The 20,443-nt window shown below is 35.7% G+C and overlaps 1 protein-coding gene across 1 annotated transcript; it reads right to left on the bottom strand.

The window, feature by feature from the left end:
* Positions 1-703: 703 nt before the first annotated feature.
* ppp2r2aa (protein phosphatase 2, regulatory subunit B, alpha a) lies at positions 704-16,040 on the bottom strand. Its single transcript, XM_067394341.1, has 10 exons — positions 15,761-16,040; positions 15,537-15,631; positions 13,765-13,862; positions 9,320-9,485; positions 8,078-8,190; positions 7,819-7,996; positions 6,807-6,971; positions 6,528-6,697; positions 3,476-3,567; positions 704-1,988 (listed from the first exon to the last, which is right to left on the bottom strand). The coding sequence occupies exons 1-10, from the start codon at positions 15,838-15,840 to the stop codon at positions 1,709-1,711; spliced, it is 1,437 nt and encodes a 478-aa protein (XP_067250442.1). The 5' UTR covers positions 15,841-16,040; the 3' UTR covers positions 704-1,708.
* Positions 16,041-20,443: the final 4,403 nt, after the last annotated feature.

Below are 20,443 nucleotides of genomic sequence, written 5' to 3'. Positions count from 1 at the left end.
GCTCCACCTGAGCGCGAGCGTGATGTCATCACATTCAGAACATTCATTTCAATGAAATGTACTAAATAAATGAAAGATGCACAAAACTTAAGTATGATTTTAAGTGCGCAGCTGCTAGATAGATGTACAGTGCTGAAATTAAAGGGACAGTAAACCCAAAAATCACTCCTCAAGTGGTTCCAAACCTATTTTCTTCTGAACACAAATGATATTTTGAAGAATGTCAGTAAGCAAACAGATGATGGGCCCCATACTATATTTTTCCAAACTATGGAAGTCAATGGGGCTGTCAACTGTTTGGTTACCCATATTCTTCAAAATATCTTCTTTTGTGTTCAACAGAATAAAGAAATCAATACATGTTTGGAACAACTTGAGGGTAAATGATGACAGAATCTTCATTTTTGAGCGAAATATCCCTTTAAATGTTATTTACTTTCAACGACAGCCTATATAAAATGTCAGCATGTACTGCCATAATGACCCGTTACTTAGGCTCACCGATCACCAACTCCTAAAATAGCTCAGGCACAGATTCATTTCAGGATGCCCTATTTGTTCCTGCTATCCTAAATATGGGGCAGAAGTTTAAAGAAAAGTGATTCTGCCCTGTATAATCTTCTCTTACCTGCTTTATAATGAAATTATGCTTTCTTTCACTGACCTCCAAATGGAAAAATGAGCCCACAAAGTTTAGTTCTCAGTCTTAAAATTAAGTTTTATTTTACATTTGGGTTTTACAACTATTAAGATAAAGGGAACATATTTCCGGGTTTGTTCATATACAGCAGGCCTGATTTCTGTGTAAACGCACTCTATTATACAGAATCATTCTGCACCAATCAACAGCTCAAAGACAGTCACATGACTGCATTTATACACTGAATACTGTCAAGGACATGATTTAGATTTTTTGAAAATTTATATAAAAATATCTAGAGCATTCTTTACCTCATAGGAACCATTCTGTATTAAAAAGCTGCAAATAAAAACCACACACATCATAAGATGCCGAAAATCATAAGACATTATAAAACATGCACATCTGCACAAACATTTACTTAAGACTTAAAATATTTGTGTCCCTATTAAAAGAGACTGATAAAAAGTCTCCCTCCCCACAAAGACTAAGATATTGCATAAAATTAATGCCACAATTAGTTGTATCCATTAGGGACTTAATGTAGGGAATAATGTAGCTATTTGGGAACCCTGCAACTTCAAGTCAATTGCACTTGTGGATGAATGTCAGGCATTAGACCGAGCGTTTGGTGAATTAAACGTCCTGTTGCACCAGGCCAGAAGGGAACGATCAGAGCATGAGGTTTTGTGCAACTGATTCAGTGTTAATCATGATTATGCAAACTTATTAAACAGGATTCTCGCAGGTCAGTTTGGTTGCGTGTTCGAGACGTGGAAAAATAACCCAGCCGTGCGTGGGGTTTCTGATTAAAGCTAAAACGGACAGATCAACAATGTGCAAAATAAAAAAACAAAAAAACAAATACAGTAATACAACTAAAAATCCCTTCCTCCGGCCTACAGTGTATCAATTAACGTAATAGAATAATCCAAAGGTTTTCGTGTACTACAGTGGTTAATATTAAGACTATGAGTTTCAGGAGAGAGGTTGTGCTTGGATACTAGATTAGCATGTATCCCGCCTAACTCCTGGAGCTAGGAATGGAGACGAAGCAGTTTGAAATTCCTAATTCAGTTTCTCCTGGAATATGTAAAGGTTATTGACTGTCGCCAAGGCAACAATGTTATCCTGAGGATGCCAGGAGGTGTAGAGGATCTTTCTGCTGAAGTCCAGGCAGTCCACGCCGATCTCGTTCCTCTTGCGTCTGCTTCCCGCGCTTATGCGCCAGGTCTTGAGTGGGCAGCCGGGGGAGCCGTTCTCCCACGTGGCCTCGAGGGTCGCGTCTCGCTGGGCGTCGCGATCAAACATCCGGAAGAAGTTGTTATAGGACCCCGTCATGACCTCACTGAAAAAGGAGAGATGAAAAATAAGGAGAAAATTAGGCAGATTTCTTTTATAAGAAAAAACAAAATGTTAAAAAGATATACACACATACATAATATAAAAAGCAACATTGGGTTGTTACATCTGACCCAGGATCTGGTTAACACAAAAACTACCTAAACACTGGAAAAATAACCCCAAAAATGACAAAAGGCTGAACTCAGGACTTGTATAGAAAAAAATAATATAATAATAAATTATATATTATATTATATTATATTATATTATATTATATTATATTATATTATATTATATTATATTATATATACACACACATACATACATACATACATACATACATACATACACACACACACAAAATAGACTTTGACTAATTTCAGAGTAAAATATGGTGAAAATTTGGTTTAAAAAAAATCTAAATCTATGTTTTTCGATGAATAAACAGAGGTAAAAATATTTTAACAATTTTTGATTTCAAATGTGAATTAATGGTTTAATTTCATTCACTCGATTTATTACTGCCTTCGAATTTTATTACATTTTATTACAAAAGTTTAGGGTCGGTATGTTTTTTTTTTTTTTTTTTTTTTTTTAACGTTTTAATGTTTATTCTCAAAGCAGCATTTATTTGATAAAAATAAATACAAAATAACAAAACAAAAACATTATAATTGTAAAATGTAATTTATTCCTGTGATCGAAGCTGAATTTTCAGCATCCTTACTCCAGTCATCAGTGTCACATGATCCTTCAGAAATCATTCTAATATGAGGATTTGCTGCTCAAGAAACATTTCTGATTATTATTAATGTTGATTTTTTCAAGATTCTTTGATGAGTAGAAAAATCTTTTTTGTTACATTATGAACGTCTTTACTGTCACTTTTGGGCAATTTAATGCATTACTGCTGAATAAATATTTCTTTCAACTAACAATAAAAAAGACGGTAACACTTTATTTTACAGTGTCATTATTACACATGTTGCATGTAGTTATTGTAGTAAAAACTATAAATTATGCATAATTACATGTAACTAACCCTAAACAAAACCCTAAACATAACTCTATAGTAAGTACATGTAGTTAATTATTATTACTCAGTACTTAAATGTATAATTACACTGTTACACTAACACCTTAAAATACTGTAACCAAAAAATCTTACTGACCCCAAACTTTTGAATCGTAGTAATAGGTTAACTTTAATTTATCATAAATATTCTATATAATGTAGTTACATGTACTTTAGCTCAAATTGAGGAAGTTTCTGAAACATTGTTGTGTGTCTGTATTTGTGAGCGCTCTGTTAGACAAAGATAAAGCTTGAGTCTGATAAACCTCTCTGGTCACAGTGATACGGCTGGGAGCACACACAGCTCATGCCTGTTCAAGGTTTGCTTTGTGTTTGCCTTTATCATTAACTGAAGATGCTTCGGTCATTAAAAGAATGTGTGGGAGAATATGAGTCATCTCAGAGCATCTCCTCACCTGTCGTCGCCCCTCCAGCAGCACTCAAACTTATCAAAGATGCAGTCGTTCTCGTAGAGAGAGCACAGCTTACTCCTGAGATAACCATGAACCTGATGAGAGAGAGAGAGAGAGAGAGAGAGAGAGAGAGAGAGAGAGAGAGAGAGAGAGAGAGAGAGAGAGAGAGAGAGAGAGAGAGAGAGAGAGAGAGAGAGAGAGAGAGAGAGAGAGAGAGAGAGAGAGAGAGAGAGAGAGAGAGAGATCAAAGTCACACAACACGCTGATGGCACGTACATGCTTCTGATATAAGGACAGGACAGCAAGGAAAGCTTGTTTATGACTTGGTTCCTCAACATTTACAGTGTCACTGTCTTTAAATCAGTGCACCCTGGGTAATCGGAGCCATAACATGAATGTTGTATAATTACACCAAGAAGCTTTCTTAATTTAACTGGGTAAATCACAATAAAGATTCACCCTCATGTCATTCCAAACCTGACTTTTGTTCATCTTCGGAACACAAATGAAGATATTTTTAATGAAATCGGAGATTTCTGTCCCTCCATTGACAGCCCAAGCAATTGATACTTTGACACTTCAAAAAATTCATAAAGAGATCGTAAAACGAATCTATATGAATTAAGTGGTTTAATCCAAATTTTTGGAAGAAACTCAATCGCTTTATATGATGAACAGATTTAATTTAGGCTTTTATTCACATATTAACATTGAGAAGTGAACAAACAGAAGCTCAACCGAACCTGAATGACAAGCAAGATCAAAACTCAAATGGCTGTTTAAAGGACTAAACCACCTAATGCATATGGATTGGTTTTACGATTTCTTTATGAACTTTTTGAAGTGTCAATTGCTTAGGCTGTCAATGGAGGGACAGAAATCTCTCAGATTTCATCAAAAGATCTTCATTTGTGTTCTGAAGTATTAGGGGTGTGGAACGACATAAGGGTGAGTAATTAATGACAGAGTTCTCATTTTTGGGTGAACTAACCCTTTTAGTCGACATGAAACAGAAGTTGTGATAGTCTTTTCTTCCCTATTGTGGCGTATATCAAAGATCAAGAAAAAAAAAAAAAGTTTTGTTCATGGGGAATTGATTGAATGGTTGTGGTTTGCTATTGGTGGATCTCATGTGAGTGACAGGTTGCCCCACCCTCACGCCAGTAAACAAGTCATCAGAGAAGAGAAGTTTACAAGGCACATGGATTTAAATAAAATAAATGATGCATGAAGTGCATATTATAATGAATAATTGTGTGCATGGATAGATCATAATAAATACTGCAATATTCAATAAATAAAACTGCCAATTTTGATTTCTTGGTGACTTTAAAAACTGCTTATTGTTTCTGCGTGCTGCTATCATACACATTAATAAGTGCTCACTTTATGAATTCATTCACAGATTTTATTACATTTCTATATAAAAAGCAGATATTTTATCTAAATTAAATGAGTAATAAATCATGTTAACGTTAGCTGTACATATGCATTTCATGTTGACTATAATTATCACAATTTACAATATCTTAATACATGATTAATTTAAAAATAAGACAATTAGATAACAGTAAAGTTGGTCATGCAATTAATTTTGGAATCATCATGACTATTGACATGCAAACAAATTCAGAATACAATGTAAAAAAACTCAGACTTTATAATTACAGTAATTAAAATATATCATTAATGTAGTGCATCATAAGCCAACTTTTCATAATCAACTAAATCCCGATGGCTTCTTGTACTTTATTTACTGCTGAATATTACAAACTCTTATATATTCTGAATATTATACATAATATTATGTATAGCTAAAACACGTTATGGAAAAATTATACTTTCATGCAATGCAAAATCATCACTATATAAATATGAACAAGAAATAAATTCCTAATGCCACCTAGTGGTCAATCTTGCTAAATCACCATTTTGTTTGTTCACACAAAATGAAAAGGATCATTTATGTGGTTCCAAACCTCAACTTTCTTTCTGAGCATTTAAGGTTAAAAAGAACACAGTTATATTAAAAAAGCAATTCATATTAAAATTATTCCATTCATAAAATAGCTTTGATTTAAAGGGATAGTTCACTCAAAAATGGAAATTCTGTCATCATTTGCTAACCCTCAAACCTGTATGAATTTCTTTCTTTTGCTGAACACAAAAGATGATATTTTGAAGAATGTCAGTAACCAAACAGTTGACGGAGTCCACTGCCTTGAGTAAATGATGACAGAACTGTCATTTTTATGTGAACTATCCCTTTAAGTTGTTACTCCCAACTAATCCAGGGAGTCATTAACTGCTGCAAGTGGATTGAGTCTGGATCAGCACGATTCGAGAACAAATCACTCAGACTAATGTTCTGTGAAATGGATCAACTGATTAAATCTTTTACAAAGATCCAATTCAAAAGAACAATTGGTTCACATACTGGGCATTGCTACTTTTCATGAAGATGTCAAAGAGAGCTAGGATGGATATCAAGATAATGAGGGAACATTTAATTTTTGGTCTATTTCTCAAACAAGGTATGACTTGAACTTGAATTTTATCAGTTCAGACCATTTTTACCACACAAGACTTTTCTAAATTTGAAATCAGTCTACATTAATTGCAGGAATAATTCTTCATTTCTGCTAAAGTGTCCCACAGAAGTCAGTCATACAGATTTGGAACAACATGATACTTTTTAGATGAACTATTGCTTAAATTATTTCTTCCAAGTGTATGTCTGGTTTGGTACATCAAGGCAATACGGCTTATATTACTACATTTTTAACAGCAAAAAAATGTCCCACAGTGACAGAAACAGTAATACGCCTGTAGTGATTATTGATTAATCATCTGATCATGGGTTATTCAATCTAATCCCAATTATTTGAGATAATTGTGCAGTTTACATTTGAATCATTATATTATATTATATTATATTTAAAAAAAATTAGGCTTACACTGTGACTTGAACAAAACAGATTTAAAATAATTAAATCGCAATTATTTGCATGACAATTAATCGTCAGCACAAAATTCATGATCGCTACATGCCTACCTGGTAAATTTCCACCGGCCGACTCTCCATGTGAAGGTCCCAGATCTTGAGGGTCAGATAATCTCTGGTCATCATGTATCGGCCGCTGTGACTGAACTTGACGTCTGAGATGGATGAGATGATTTCAGAGAAGAAGGACCGTGTGCTGGGGTCCTCGGGTTCCTCAAACACTACACAGAAACACACGATAATTGAGTTACGTGCAGCGTGAGAGCTTCTGAAAGGTTTACTGCTCGATCAATGAAAAGCAAGTGAAGCAGTGAAAGTTCAGAAACGAACATTTTGAGTGTTGGTCACACAGAGCGGACGCCCTCATGTCACACAGGCGCACTGAGCCCTTGCTGCTGCCGTACACAAACGTGTTGCACTGGAGTGGGTGAAACTCTGAAGCCGTGATCACCTCCGTCAGCTCCTCCATGTTGGCCGGCTTGATATCAACAATGTCTGAGACAGTGGTTGAGGGCTAAACTTCAGTAAACAGTGTATAATACGAGGAAAAAACAAATCAACATTAATATGACATGTAATATAATTACACTTCCTTTCAAAAGTTTGGGGTCAGTAAGATTTTTCCTAAGAAATTGACACTTATTTTGTAAGGATGAATTAAAACATTGTTGCAAAAGATTTCCATTTCAAACAAATGCTGTTCTTTTGAACTCTCTATTCACCAAAGAATCCTAAAAAAAATGACAGAGAGTGCATGCACTAAACAAAGCTCTTCGTTTCAACGATGACTACTCTGAACTCTTCTGATTGGCCATCACATTCATAAGCTCAACAGAAACGTGCGCGATTGGTTATAATGCTCACTGCAAAATGAAATCCGATGGAATGCCGCAGTTGGATGGCTCAAATGAACATTAAGTATTGTAGTTTGTTTAAACAATATCATCACTTAAACATATATTCTATTTTATAAATATTTTGAAACAAATTTCCATGACTTCTCCAAAACCTTCTGGGTTTATTTATTTTCCCAAAATGTTTCCAGGCTGGGAAATGGAATGATTTCTGAAGGATCACGTGACACTGAAGACTGGAGTAATGATGCTGAAAAATCAGCTTTGCATCACAAAAATAAATTACATTTTAAAATATATTAAAATAGAAAGTAGTTATTTTAAAATCGTAATAATATTTCACAATATTACTGATTTTATTTCTGTATTTTTGATTAAATACATGCAGTCTTGGTGAGCAGAAGAGACTTATTTCAAAAGCATAAAAAAAAAAAAAAAAAAATGTTTATAGACTGTAGTACGAATAAACAAATGTATAAATAGGATACTGAAGCTTCGGTCGGTGAAGTCCAGGTGCCATAGGTTGATCCGGAGGTCATCGGCGGAGAGATATGTCTCGTTGTCGCTGTTGACTGAGATGGAGTTGATGTGGTAGGTGTGAGCGTTGGCGTACACGCGCCGTGGACTCGCCTCCACCATCAGATCCATCGGCTGGAACACTGGAACCTGTGCGGAGCAAAGCGTGTTACTCGAATGGGGTTGTTAACGCATTAACATAGTCCTGAGAGAGTGTATGTATCTACACACCCGTAGTGTTGTGAGCGATGACGGATGCCTGTAGCGGCCATCCTCTTCTTTGAGGTTATACCCCTCCGGTCTCTTGTCTCGTTCACTGATTTTCCAGAGCTTGATGGTTTTATCTGCATGCAATAAAACAACAGAGCATTGTTCTCTAATGGAGTTTGTTGATTTATTCAGTCATTTCATTTAACTAAAATAATTTTCAGTAATTGAACTAAAGTGAAAATAAAATAGAAAATAAATATTAGATGAAAAACCTTAAAGGGTTAGTTCACCCAAAAATTTAAGATATTTAAAATTTAGTCCGAGTGCTTTCTGTCTCTCCACTGAAAATGTATGTACGGTAGACTGTCCATGTCCAGAAAGGTAATTAAAAACAAAGTAGTCCATGTGACATCAGTGGGTTAGTTAGAAGTTTTTGAAGCATCTAAAATGCATTTTGGTCCAAAAATAACAAAAACTATAACTTTATTCAGCATTGTATTCTCTTCCTGGTCTGTTGTATATCCGCTTTCACTCCACAGTGACGCTTCTTCTTCTTCTTCTTCTTCTTTCCTGTTTTACGGCGGTTGGCAACCAGCTTATTGGTGCATTACCGCCCCCTTCTGCTCCGGACAGTGACGTGATTAGGACATCCGCGACATGCACACCTACGCACCATTTTAAAAAATATAGCAATACCAAAATACAAACAATGTAGAGTAGCTTGAATACAGCGTGCATCTCCCTCAGACTGTAAACGAAGCTTGGGCACACTACATAACACTTCAGCAGCGTCACTGTCCAGAGCAGAAGGGGGTGGAAATGCACCAATAAGCTGGATGCCAATCGCCTTCACTGTGGAGTGAAAGCGGATATACAACAGACCCGGAAGAGAAGACAATGCTGAATAAAGTTGTAATTTTTGTTATTTTTGGACCAAAATGTATTTTCGATGCTTCAAAAACTTAACTAAATAACCCACTGATGTCACATGGACTACTTTGATGATGTTTTTATTACCTTTCTGGACATGGACAGTCTACCGTACATACATTTTCAATGGAGGGACAGAAAGCTCTCGGACTAAATCTAAAATATCTTAAACCGTGTTCTGAAGATGAACGGAGGTCTTACGGGTTTGGAACGACATTAGGGTGAGTCATTAATGACATCATTTTCATTTTTGGGTGAACTAACCCTTTAATGAAAATGAGAAATGTTATCTTGGGAAATTAACATTTGTTAAATTAACATTTGTTAGCTCACCGTTTGTCGACAACAAGAAGTGTGCAGCATTTTTCTGAGGAAGCCAGCGGATCTTGTTGATCTTTTCCTCAATTTCCAGACTCTTCAGATAGTCGAACTCTGGCTCGTGACTCTGGAACGTGCTGTAGACGTTATACTCTGCATGGCATTGCGGCAGGTTTTTACTCTGGACACAGAAATGTCACATGTAAGGGATAAACCACAGCTTGGTGTGCATTAGATGATTTTAATGCACAACGTGGAGCAGAAAACTTGCACAGCTAGCCATGGATTATCCTGCTTATACCATGGTTACAAGCCAAGTTAAAGCTGTCATAGATGTTTGTAGCAGTAAATTTGACTGGAAGGGTTAAAATGATAGTTATTTTTGTCAACTACGACTTATGAGATCTAGCATTCTTAAAAAAAGACATACCTGCGTCTATCTACTAGCAATGAAGCTGCGAGTTTACTTCAAAAACAGCGATGTTTCCCTTTTTGCTGAGAAATATAATGTAGCTATTCAACAGGGAAGCCAATTTATTAACAAAATTCTCGGGCAGTGCTCTGTGCTCCCGTTTCTGTCTGTATGTCTGTGTCTGATATATATATATATATATATATATATATATATATATATATATATATATATATATATATATATATATATATATATATATATATATATATATATTTATTTATTTATTTATTTATTTATTTAACGCCATGTCAGCAGCAAGCCTATCTTCATGACGAAAACAGAACAAACAAAAGTCATAAAATTAACAAAAAGCTATACAAGACATTTAAGGTTAATACTAGAGTAGAAATTCCAAAATACATTATTAAATTGTTTTTTTTTTAAACATCTCTGAATAAAACCTTTGTCCATTTACATTAAAAACAGTGCAGTCCAGTAAAATATGTAGTTTGACAAGGACAGCATAATGGTGGTTCTTCACCTTTTAATAAATAAACTAGAGGTGGGCATAGATTAATTTTTTTAATCTAGATTAATTCCAAAATTAATCTAGATTAATCTAGATTAAAATGGCTCATTTGAATTCTGCCGAAGACATTCAGAATATGTGAGATACCCAAATTGTCCCTGCGTCCCAATGTCCATACTATCCATCCTAAATAGTATGTGAGATTAAAATAAGTGTGTGCCAAAGCATAGTATGTTGAAAAGAGTATGCCAAAAGTCCCCGGATGGTCTACTATTTCCGGTAGATTTTCGAAGTGTGGATCCGTGCACACTATAAAGGCTAATATTGCCCACAACCCATTGCACGTTGTACGAGGATTCAGTTCAGAACTACAAACATGAGTAAAAAGTGTTAAAAACTAAAAAACATGACGAATATGCACGATCAACGCTGAGAGGTTGTTTGAGTGACTAATAATCCGTTCAAACTGAAATATTTATTTAATGTTATACGTGTTATTTTTCATCTGCAAATACCAATGTGGACTTTTATAAAGATCTGATTGGCCATTAACTTTTAAATGCATCATTATGCATTAATATGAGGAGAGTTCTCCACATGAAAGACTCGCGACTGCAGATCAACGTGCTGCATTTCTCTCCGATACGATAGGAAATTAGCTAAATGAAATATGGAGGATGTAAGATGATTGACAGGGCAGTTTACGGTGACAGGATGCGAAAGAGAGCAAAGACGCAATTGTATGATGTGATAGTATGTCCCAAAGCTTGTCTACTCTCTTGCTACACACTCAAAAGTAAGTACTTTTAGTTCACAGAAAGAGTACATATTTTAGGGCGTACTATAAGTAGGCGAATTGGGACGCAGCAAGTGACAAAGTAATCCACCATTTTGTCCGACAAAGCAGATAGGAGTTAGAAGATTAACCTCAGTGGAGTTATACTTTTGTATATTATATTTTGTATATTGACATCTTTCCGCGTTTGAAACAACACTGATTCTCATGTTCATTCATGGTTATTTGCTGCTATAAATGGACTCGTAGTAAGAGATGATCGGTTTACGAGCCTCTTGAGCTGAGGCGCTACAGCAATATGTCACGACCATGGTCACGACACATTAAAGAAAACGGGTTTTATTGTTTGAATTTCTTAAACTACACAGTTTTAAAGCTGGGACTTTGTTAAATATCATAAGTTACCTGCTTTGTCTTGTCAGTGTCCTCTGCTCCGTGATGCATTTATCACTGTGTGACGTGACGGGCCTGACAGCACCACGGCTTGTCGACCAAAGCAACAGTAACTAGGGGGAGCGGATGGGTCTTGAGAAGGGTCAGTTCGGCTAGGTATACATCCGCGCTAAAATATCAAGGTGAAAGTCATCATAACTTGCGTAGAATAGACCCAGCCAGCTCCCAACCCAATTTTGAGAAGAGATTAACGGCGATATTTTTTTTATCGCCCGATAAGAGTCTCGCGTTAACGGCCCACCACTAAAATAAACATATGCAAGTCTTGTATGACCTAAACGGCATCTAGTGAAAAACAACTTGATCATACCTAGATTTGAAATTAGTAAAACACATTCTTCTTATACTGGGATTTATTTCATGTAACTTATTTCCATGGTATTCATCCCATTCCATCTGCCCCATGTTATTAATATAAGAGTTTATTAATGGTCTGAGATTAGAGGGTGGAATTTGACACTCTGAAATATTAAAGATAAGAAATATTCTCCTTTGCAGCAATGTCTGCTTTCTTATCACCAGATAAACCAATACGATCTGGATATAAAAGCTATATAAGTAACTAGGGGTGTAACGATACACTTTCACTTATGCACTTCAGATGATCAAAGCAATCAATCACAGTTCTAATAGCAAGAAAGCATGTAAAGATGACTATTCCTAAACTCTAAATGGTTAGTTCACACAAAAATGTAAATTTTGCATTTACAACATGTTTTTATGAGTCATGCAAGCATTTGAACGTCCGTGTTCACTACAGTATGCTCGTCATTGTAAATCTGTAAATCATATAAAGCCATCAGGTCTTCAAGGGTTAGTTCACCCAAAAATTAAATTTCTGTCATTAATTATTCACCCTCATGTCGTTCCACACCCTTAAGACCTTCGTTCATCTTCAGAACACAAATGAAGATATTTTTGATGAAATCCAAGTTTTTTTTTTAATCCTCAACAGAAAGCAACAAAATTACCATATTCAAGGTCCAGAAAAGTAGTAAAAACATAATTAAAATTGTCAGTGTGACTACAGTGGTTCAACCCATTATGAAGCGACAAGAATACTTTTTGGCGCAAAAACAAAAATAACGACTTTATTCAACAAATTCGTCACTCCCCTGTTATTCTCCTACACCATTTTTGTTGCAGTGCTTCCAGGTTCCACGTCTTTATTCAACAATTTCTTCTCTACTCTGTCAGTCTCATATGCAGTTGCTGCAGTGAACACAGTTCACCGCTTCCGTGTTTACATCCTAACGCAGACTCGGTATTGGCCCAATAATGAGACGGCGTTCGGACGTAAACACGGAAGCGGTGAACTGTGTTCACTGCATCAACTGTGTATGAGACTGACAGAGTAAAGAAGAAATTGTTGAATAAAGTCATTGTTTTTGTTTGGTTTTTGTGCACAAAAAGTATTATCATCGCTTCATAACATTACAGTGGTTCAACTTTAGTCACGTTGACTATTTTAACAATGTTTTTACTACTTTTCTGGACCTTGAATGACGGTAATTACATTGCTTTCTATGGGGGATAAGAAAAAAACCTTGGATTTCATCAAAAATATCTTGATTTGTGTTCTGAAGATGAACAAAGGTCTAACAGGTGTGGAACAACATGAGGGTGAGTAATTAATGACAGAAATTTCATTTTTGGGTGAGCTAATCCTTTCAGAAGACTTGGATTTGGATTAGACCACTCGATTTATTATTTTTTACAATGCCTTTATGACATTTTTTTGGGGATCTTTTAAGTTTTAGAAGAATGGACTTTAAATGGATGTTTTCATAAAAAACATCTTTATTTGTGTTTGGAAGTTGAACAAAAATCTTATAGATTTGAAACGACATGAAGGTGAAGGTAAATGTTGACAGAATTTACATTTTTGGGTGAATTATACCTTATGAATAAGTAAGCTGAGCTTTAGATAAAACTAACTCTAGACAACGAATCATATCGCTTACATTAACTATACATATCGCTGCATTTATATATCACGATATCCCGATATATCGTTACACCCCTATAAAGTAATGCTAAAATATCTTATAATCCACCCATAAATGAAACTTTCAATATTGCATATTCAAACCAGGCCTGTTGTAATTGATCACAAGACACGTGAGAACCAATAACGTTCTGCATGTTGTGTCCTGATGTGCCAAGTTTGAATATATAGCCTCCTTTTGCATTATGAATCGCAATTTCAAGCACATTTATGCTCCACCCTTTAATTGTTCAGCGTAATGAACAGTAATCCATCTCACCTCTTGTTCCTGCTGGAAGATCACTATCCTTCCACCCCGGTCTCCTGTGGCCAAAAGCTCCCCGGAATGATTGAACTCCACCGCAGAGATGATGTCAGCTGCAACACACATACACAATAATGAATTATTGAAGAGAACAACTATAAGACCATATTGTTTCTCTGAATGTTTCTGAGAATATAAGTGACTCTTGTATTTGTGCGTGTGTGGGCGGGCACATGCGGAGCCTGGCATTAAAAGCATCTCAGGCATCTGCACACGCAGTACCATCCAACAACCCCCCCCCATCCCTGCGCTCCCTAAGAATAACAATCTCTCTCTCTCTCGCTGTCTGTCTGTCTGTCGTATTATTGTGACGGGCAACAGTGTGGTGCTGGGCTGTGCCATGTTCTGACTCAAAGCAGAGAACAAATCCTTTATGTTTATAACACATACACAATTTAATCTCATATATATATATATATATATATATATATATATATATATATGAACATAAATGAAACATATTGACACAACCAGTATGAAGTCAGAGCCAAAGATCAACTGAAACACGATTAAATAATTTTTGTTACAAAACATCACTCAGAGCTTTTGAAGTTATGACATTGAGAATTACTTTCTATTTGACAAATTAAGGACACAAAAGGGCACTTTGTAGCTGACAATGTTTTATAATAAATGAAAAATTATATACAAATCTCTCTGTCTATATATAACAATTATTTAAAAGTGTTAGTTCACAAAAAAATGAAATTTCTGTCATTAATTACTCACCTACATGTCGTTCCACACGACTGTCGTTCATCTTCAGAACACAAATTAGGATTTTTTCCAATTAAATATTTGACTCATCTATAGACAGCAATATAATCAACACTTTCTAGGTCCAGAAAGGCACTAAAGACATTGTTAAAACAGTCAACGTGATTACATACTACAGTGGTTTAACCTTAATATAATGAAGCGACTCGAATACTTTTTGTGCACAAAAACAAAAAAATTAACGACTTTATTTAACTAATCAACTCTTCTGTGTCATTCTCATATGATGTTTACATCCAGCGCCGACTCATTATTGGCCGGCTCCTGCGTCAGCATCACCTGCATGCGTCGTGCTGATCACGTGATCAGCTTTGGCCAATACCGAGCCGGCGTTCGGACGTAAACACGGAAGCCTTCACTGTGCTTACTGCGTAAGGATAATGACGGGAGAGAAGAGTTTGTTGAATAAAGTCGTTATTTTTGCACACAAAAAGTATTCTCGTCGCTTCACAACATTAAGGTTGAACCGCTGCAGTCACGTCGACTGTTTTAACGATGTCTTTAGTTCCTTTCTGGTCCTTGAAAGTGTTGATTATATTTCTGTCTCTCGGATTTCATCAAAAATATCTTAATTTTTGTTCTGAAAGTCTTACAGGTGTGGAATAATTACTGACAGAAATTTCATTTTTGGGTGAACTAACACTTTAACTTGTAATATTACAGATCTTCATAAATATTCCATGGATATAAATCACAATTTTACAATTCGCTTATGTGTTTCCATGATGACCATAAGAATGTTTGCACAATGCATAATGCACAATGCAAAACAAAATGGACAAACTTCAGGACCAAAGATGGTAAAAGATAAAGAAAAAGACAACACTACAGATTTGTTAACTTGGATAACATCCAGCACGGTTACAAAAATGATAGTGAAAGATGATGTATTATGGTTTTACAGTAGTAACTATGGTATTTTGGTAGTAAAGCAGGGATGTGTGTCTTACCTTCAGCTACATCATCATCTACGGCTCCTTTGACCTGGGACAGACACCAGCGGCTCTGGCCGTCTCCATCTCCTGGAACCGAAGACAAATTCAGACTGTATGTCCAACAGGAAGACCACATTAAAAACCCCTATCTGTGTCCAAACAACAAATGTGTCCTGTGAACAACTAATGATTCTGATCTATAAATCTTCATGAAACACAAAAATATCCAGTAAGTTTACATGGATTCGAGAAAGAGCTGTTGATCAGGACTGTGTCCAGCAGTCTGTGCCAAACATCTGACCACAGCAGCATCAAACATCTGACGATCTACACATGCATCAGAACACAGAGGTGGGACCTTATTTCGGCTTCAGCATGATTTGCAATTCAGGGCAAATTCAAATCACAATCAACATACAAACATTGAATAATCTCCGAACACCGCAGACCACAAAATAGGTCTGGATATCAGCTTTACTTCCGAGCAACGCAATGGACAGAAAAAAAACATCACTTGACCGCATGAATCATATTAAACATAGCGAAATTAAAGTTACATATACCGTCCATGCTGGGCTGGATCTGAATCAGTCCTGGGCCTGTTTATTTTTCGATGGTTATTTCAAGCGTCTTTTCCTCTGACTCGGTTACTTCATAAAGATGTTTTAATAAGAGAATGTTTGTTTTCTTAACACAGTGCTGGAATACTGTTTGATTTCATAATTCCCTCCGTACAGAAGCGTGTTTAGCTCTTCTATCATTCCGCACACACGCGCTGGATGTGCGTGATCCGGTGACGTCACGACTCACGCAAGAAGCTCGACAGCGGCCACGCGCGGTCACCATCATCAAGTCGTGACGACAATTTGTAGGCCAAAATGGACGGTGTCACGATATTGGAGTCATTCCACGAAACCGGTACGATTTGTATTTACACATTTTACCAAAATGTATTACTTTTCTGAACACCCCACAACATTAATGACATATTGAACATATTTTCCCATCTCAGGGATCAAATTCCTGTTATTATTGGTAATTATTTTAAGTTATGGAGACTATGGGAGCTATCTGAATATTATTATAAAATGTATCCTATTAATCAGATGTCCCTCACACTAATTCAGTAACTGCAGATATAAAAGTTACATAAAATTTCACAATTTTACTATACTGAAGCCTGAAATGGGCACTTTTTGAGATTTTAAAGGATTAGTTCACTTTCAAATTAAAATTTCATGATCATTTACTCACCCCCATGTCATCCAAGATGTTCATGTTTTTCTTTCTTCAGTCGAAAATAAATTAAGGTTTTTGATGAAAACATTCCAGGATTTTTCTCCATATATTGGACTTTAATGGAGCCCAAACGGTTGAAGGTCAAAATTACTCAATTACAAAGTTTCAGTGCAGCTTCAAAATGTTCTACACAATCCCAGATGAGGAATAAGGGTCTTATTTAGAGAAACCATCACTCATTTTCTAAAAAGTTTTTAAAAATTGTATGCATTTTAACCATAAATGCTCATGTTGAACTAGCTCTCTTCTTCTTCTTCTTCTTCTTCTTCTTCTTCTTCTTCTTCTTCTTCTCTATTTGAATTCCACTGCTAAGTGTTACTGCCCTCCACAGGTCAAAGTTTGAACTAATTGTTATATACTTGCAGTAGCATATTGTATATGACAATTTAGTTCAGGGCAGTAATACACTTAACAGTGTCTACACTGCTGAAATTCAAATAGAGAAGAAGAGAGCTAGTTCAACATGAGCATTTATGGTTAAAGGTACAATTTGTGATATTTTTTTCCGCTAGAGGTCGCTAGAAGCCTATTCAAAACAAAGGCGTAGTTTGATGACGCCAAGTTTTAGAGCGGAAACTTGGGACATGTGGTCTCCATCTCAACGGACGGTGCAAAAGAATAGGGATTGGAGTCTGGAAGAACTCATGTTCGTGGATGCGATTATTAAATTTACTGTAGTATGAAGCAGAGCAGGAGCGAGTGTTGCGGGAGCTGAACGAGGAGCTGGAGCGATTGATCAACACACGCCTCACGAGCAGCGGGACTTTTATTATGACACAGTCGCCGGCGCCGCTTCCGCTTTTACGGTAATGAGTTTACAGGAGCTGTCCTTGTCGACAGAACCAGCGGCAGATGGTAAACAGTAATTATGTTCCATAAATAAGTAACACAATCCACCATAAAACGTGCAAGAAGTAAATAAGGAACTGCTTGAAGCAAGCTAGTGGTTTGCTGGACGCTAGACACTACTTCCGCATTTGTCCACGGCACTGTTGTCATGTGGTTTCTACGTCAGTAAAGGCGGTAACAAAGGTAACTGCGTCATTGACAGGCGACTGCACTGCCCCGTGTCACTGTTTAGAATGGGAATTTTCTCATGATTTACAAGAAGTTGAAAACATTAGAGATATTGTTTGTAATCAGCTGGACAAAATATATAACACTAGCCTAGTGGTTTTTGGATATTTTATTGCAAAAAATTTACATATTGTACCTTTAAAACATATACATTTTTTTTTTTTTTTTTTAGAAAATGAGCAATGGTTTCTTTAGATAAGACACTTATTTCTCGTCTGGGATCGCTGTAAACTGTAATTTTGACATTCAACCGTTTGGGCTCCTTTGAAGTCCACTATATGTAGAAAAATCCTGGAATGTTTTCATCAAAAACCTTAATTTCTTTTCGACTGAAGAAAGACAGACGTGAACATCTTGTATGACATGGGGGTAAGTAAAATAATCAGTAAATTTTAATTTGAAAGGGAACTAATCCTTTAAAGGGTTAGTTCACCCAAAAATAAAAATAATGTAATTTATTACTCACCCTCATGGCGTTCCACACCTGTAAGACCTTCGTTCATCTTCAGAACACAAATTAAGGTATTTTTGATGAAATCCGATGTCTCCGTGAGGCCTGCATTGCCAGCAATGACACTTCCTCTCTCAAGATCCATTAATGTACTAAAAACATATTTAAATCAGTTCATGTGATTACAGTGGCTCAATATTAATATTATAAAGCGACGAAAACAAAAACACTGCTTAATGAAGCTTTGGAGCGTAATGAATCAGCGTATCGAATAATGATTCGGATCGCATGTCAAACCGCCAAACTGCTGAAATCATGTGACTTTGGCGCTCCGAATGGCTGATTCAACACGCTGATTCATAACGCTTCGAAGCTTCATGAAGCAGTGTTTTGAAATCGCCCATCACTAAATAAGTCGTTATTTTGTTTTGTTGGCGCACCAAAAATGTTCTCGTTGCTTTATAATATTAATATTGAACCAAAGTACTCACATGAACTGATTTAAAAATGTTTTTAGTACATTAATGGATCTTGAGAGAGGAAATGTCATTGCTGGCTATACAGGCCTCACTGAGCCATCGGATTTCAACAAAAATATCTTAATTTGTGTTCTGAAGAAGAACAAAGGTCTTACGGGTGTGGAACGGCATGAGGGTGAGTAATAAATTACATAATTTTGATTTTTGGATGAACTAACCCTTTAACTTCAGAATTCTTATGGTTGCTCTTAACATTTCAGACAGAATTCAACTAACTTTAAATTACTTTTTCATAAACTTAGCAAAAAAAAATAAAAAAATAAAAATGTAAGTGTGACGGGGTTGACTGTGACGGGGTTGTGATTTTGGCCACTGCTCTAAATCTAGTGAATAAATGGAGAGCGCATGGCATGCATTATATTAAGAAATCATGAATAATGTTGAAATAACAAAGATAAAAAAGTGATAGTTTTCTATCTTTATTTAATGTAACAGGGTTGAGTCATTAAGCTTGACAAACACAATTTCACAACATAATTTAGTTATAATTATTAAAGAAGGTGGTAAGTTGCCTGTGTCTGCTCACAATGTGGTTCAGAAGACTTCTATGATGTCACTTCCTATATGATGTCACATAAGTATCAGTTCATTATATTTATATGGGGAGAATGGTTTGTGTAACGGGGTTGAGTGGTTACTGAGGTACGGAACTAAATAATGTGATTTTAATGAATAATCATGAATTTACTTAGGAAAAAAAAAACACATTACCAGCAAAAAAGCACAGATGGATATTTATGGGAATGGCAAAATGAATGGACATTTTTCTCATTTTATTATTCATATCCCAAGTACACTTTCATAGAAGGCCTTGAGGGACATGACAAAATAGGTGGTGTCAACTGAAAAAAAACTAAATAATTTCTAACATGAAGATAAAATGTATGTCATGTTTTTAAACATTGTTAAAGGAGACATTTCAATGAATACAAAAAGCTTTTAAAAATATATTTTGGTGACCCAATAGATGAAATACACTGAAAAAAGGTCAGTGGGACTCAAATCGTACCGGTTTCGTGGAATGACTCATTGATATTTATAAAGAAACTAATGATAATAACAAATTATAATAACAACAACAACAAATTCCCTCAGGAATTTAGTATTCGTGTGTGTAATTTATGCTAGAACAAAACGCGAAAGTGTCTCCAAACGGTGTGATGATAGGCCGACATTTTATTTTTCATATAAAGTGAATTGAAACACTTTAAAGTATGAATTTATACATTTTCAACTGTTTAAGCAGATTGTCTCTGGGTGCTGCATTTTTCTAAGATGAAACATTGGTAAATTATTAAGAAATATTCCAATTCTTTCTTCATTTTCCTTCATTTTCAATTACAAGTTTTCTTGGGAATATTAACTCATATCTTTTGTAAAATCCTTTCACTTCACACTTATACTTTGACATCATCTTCCAGAAAGTAACATCATTTTAGTGAGAAATCAACAGCACCAACATAAGTAAGTATTAACACTGTGTTGTTTTGTGCCATTAGTTGGTTTATGTCACTCTAAAACACCCAATCATCACACAAATGGATTTGATCTCAAAA

Source organism: Chanodichthys erythropterus, chromosome 9 (assembly GCF_024489055.1).
Source record: "Chanodichthys erythropterus isolate Z2021 chromosome 9, ASM2448905v1, whole genome shotgun sequence".
In the NCBI taxonomy this organism is placed as follows: domain Eukaryota; kingdom Metazoa; phylum Chordata; class Actinopteri; order Cypriniformes; family Xenocyprididae; genus Chanodichthys; species Chanodichthys erythropterus.
Note: the sequence above shows the minus strand (reverse complement) of the source record. Positions and strands in the feature narration are given on the sequence as shown.

What these genes read in the sequence shown, in the direction of transcription:
- ppp2r2aa (XM_067394341.1), bottom strand. Translation starts at nt 15,840, where the DNA reads ATGTTTGATGCTGCTGTGGTCAGATGTTTGGCACAGACTGCTGGACAC. An exon ending in CTTCTTGTTGTCGACAAACG is followed by an intron (nt 8,191 to 9,319) that starts GTGAGCTAACAA and finishes TATTGCATGCAG; the next exon opens with ATAAAACCATCAAGCTCTGG. An exon ending in GTGTGACCAACACTCAAAAT is followed by an intron (nt 6,698 to 6,806) that starts GTTCGTTTCTGA and finishes GTTTCTGTGTAG; the next exon opens with TGTTTGAGGAACCCGAGGAC.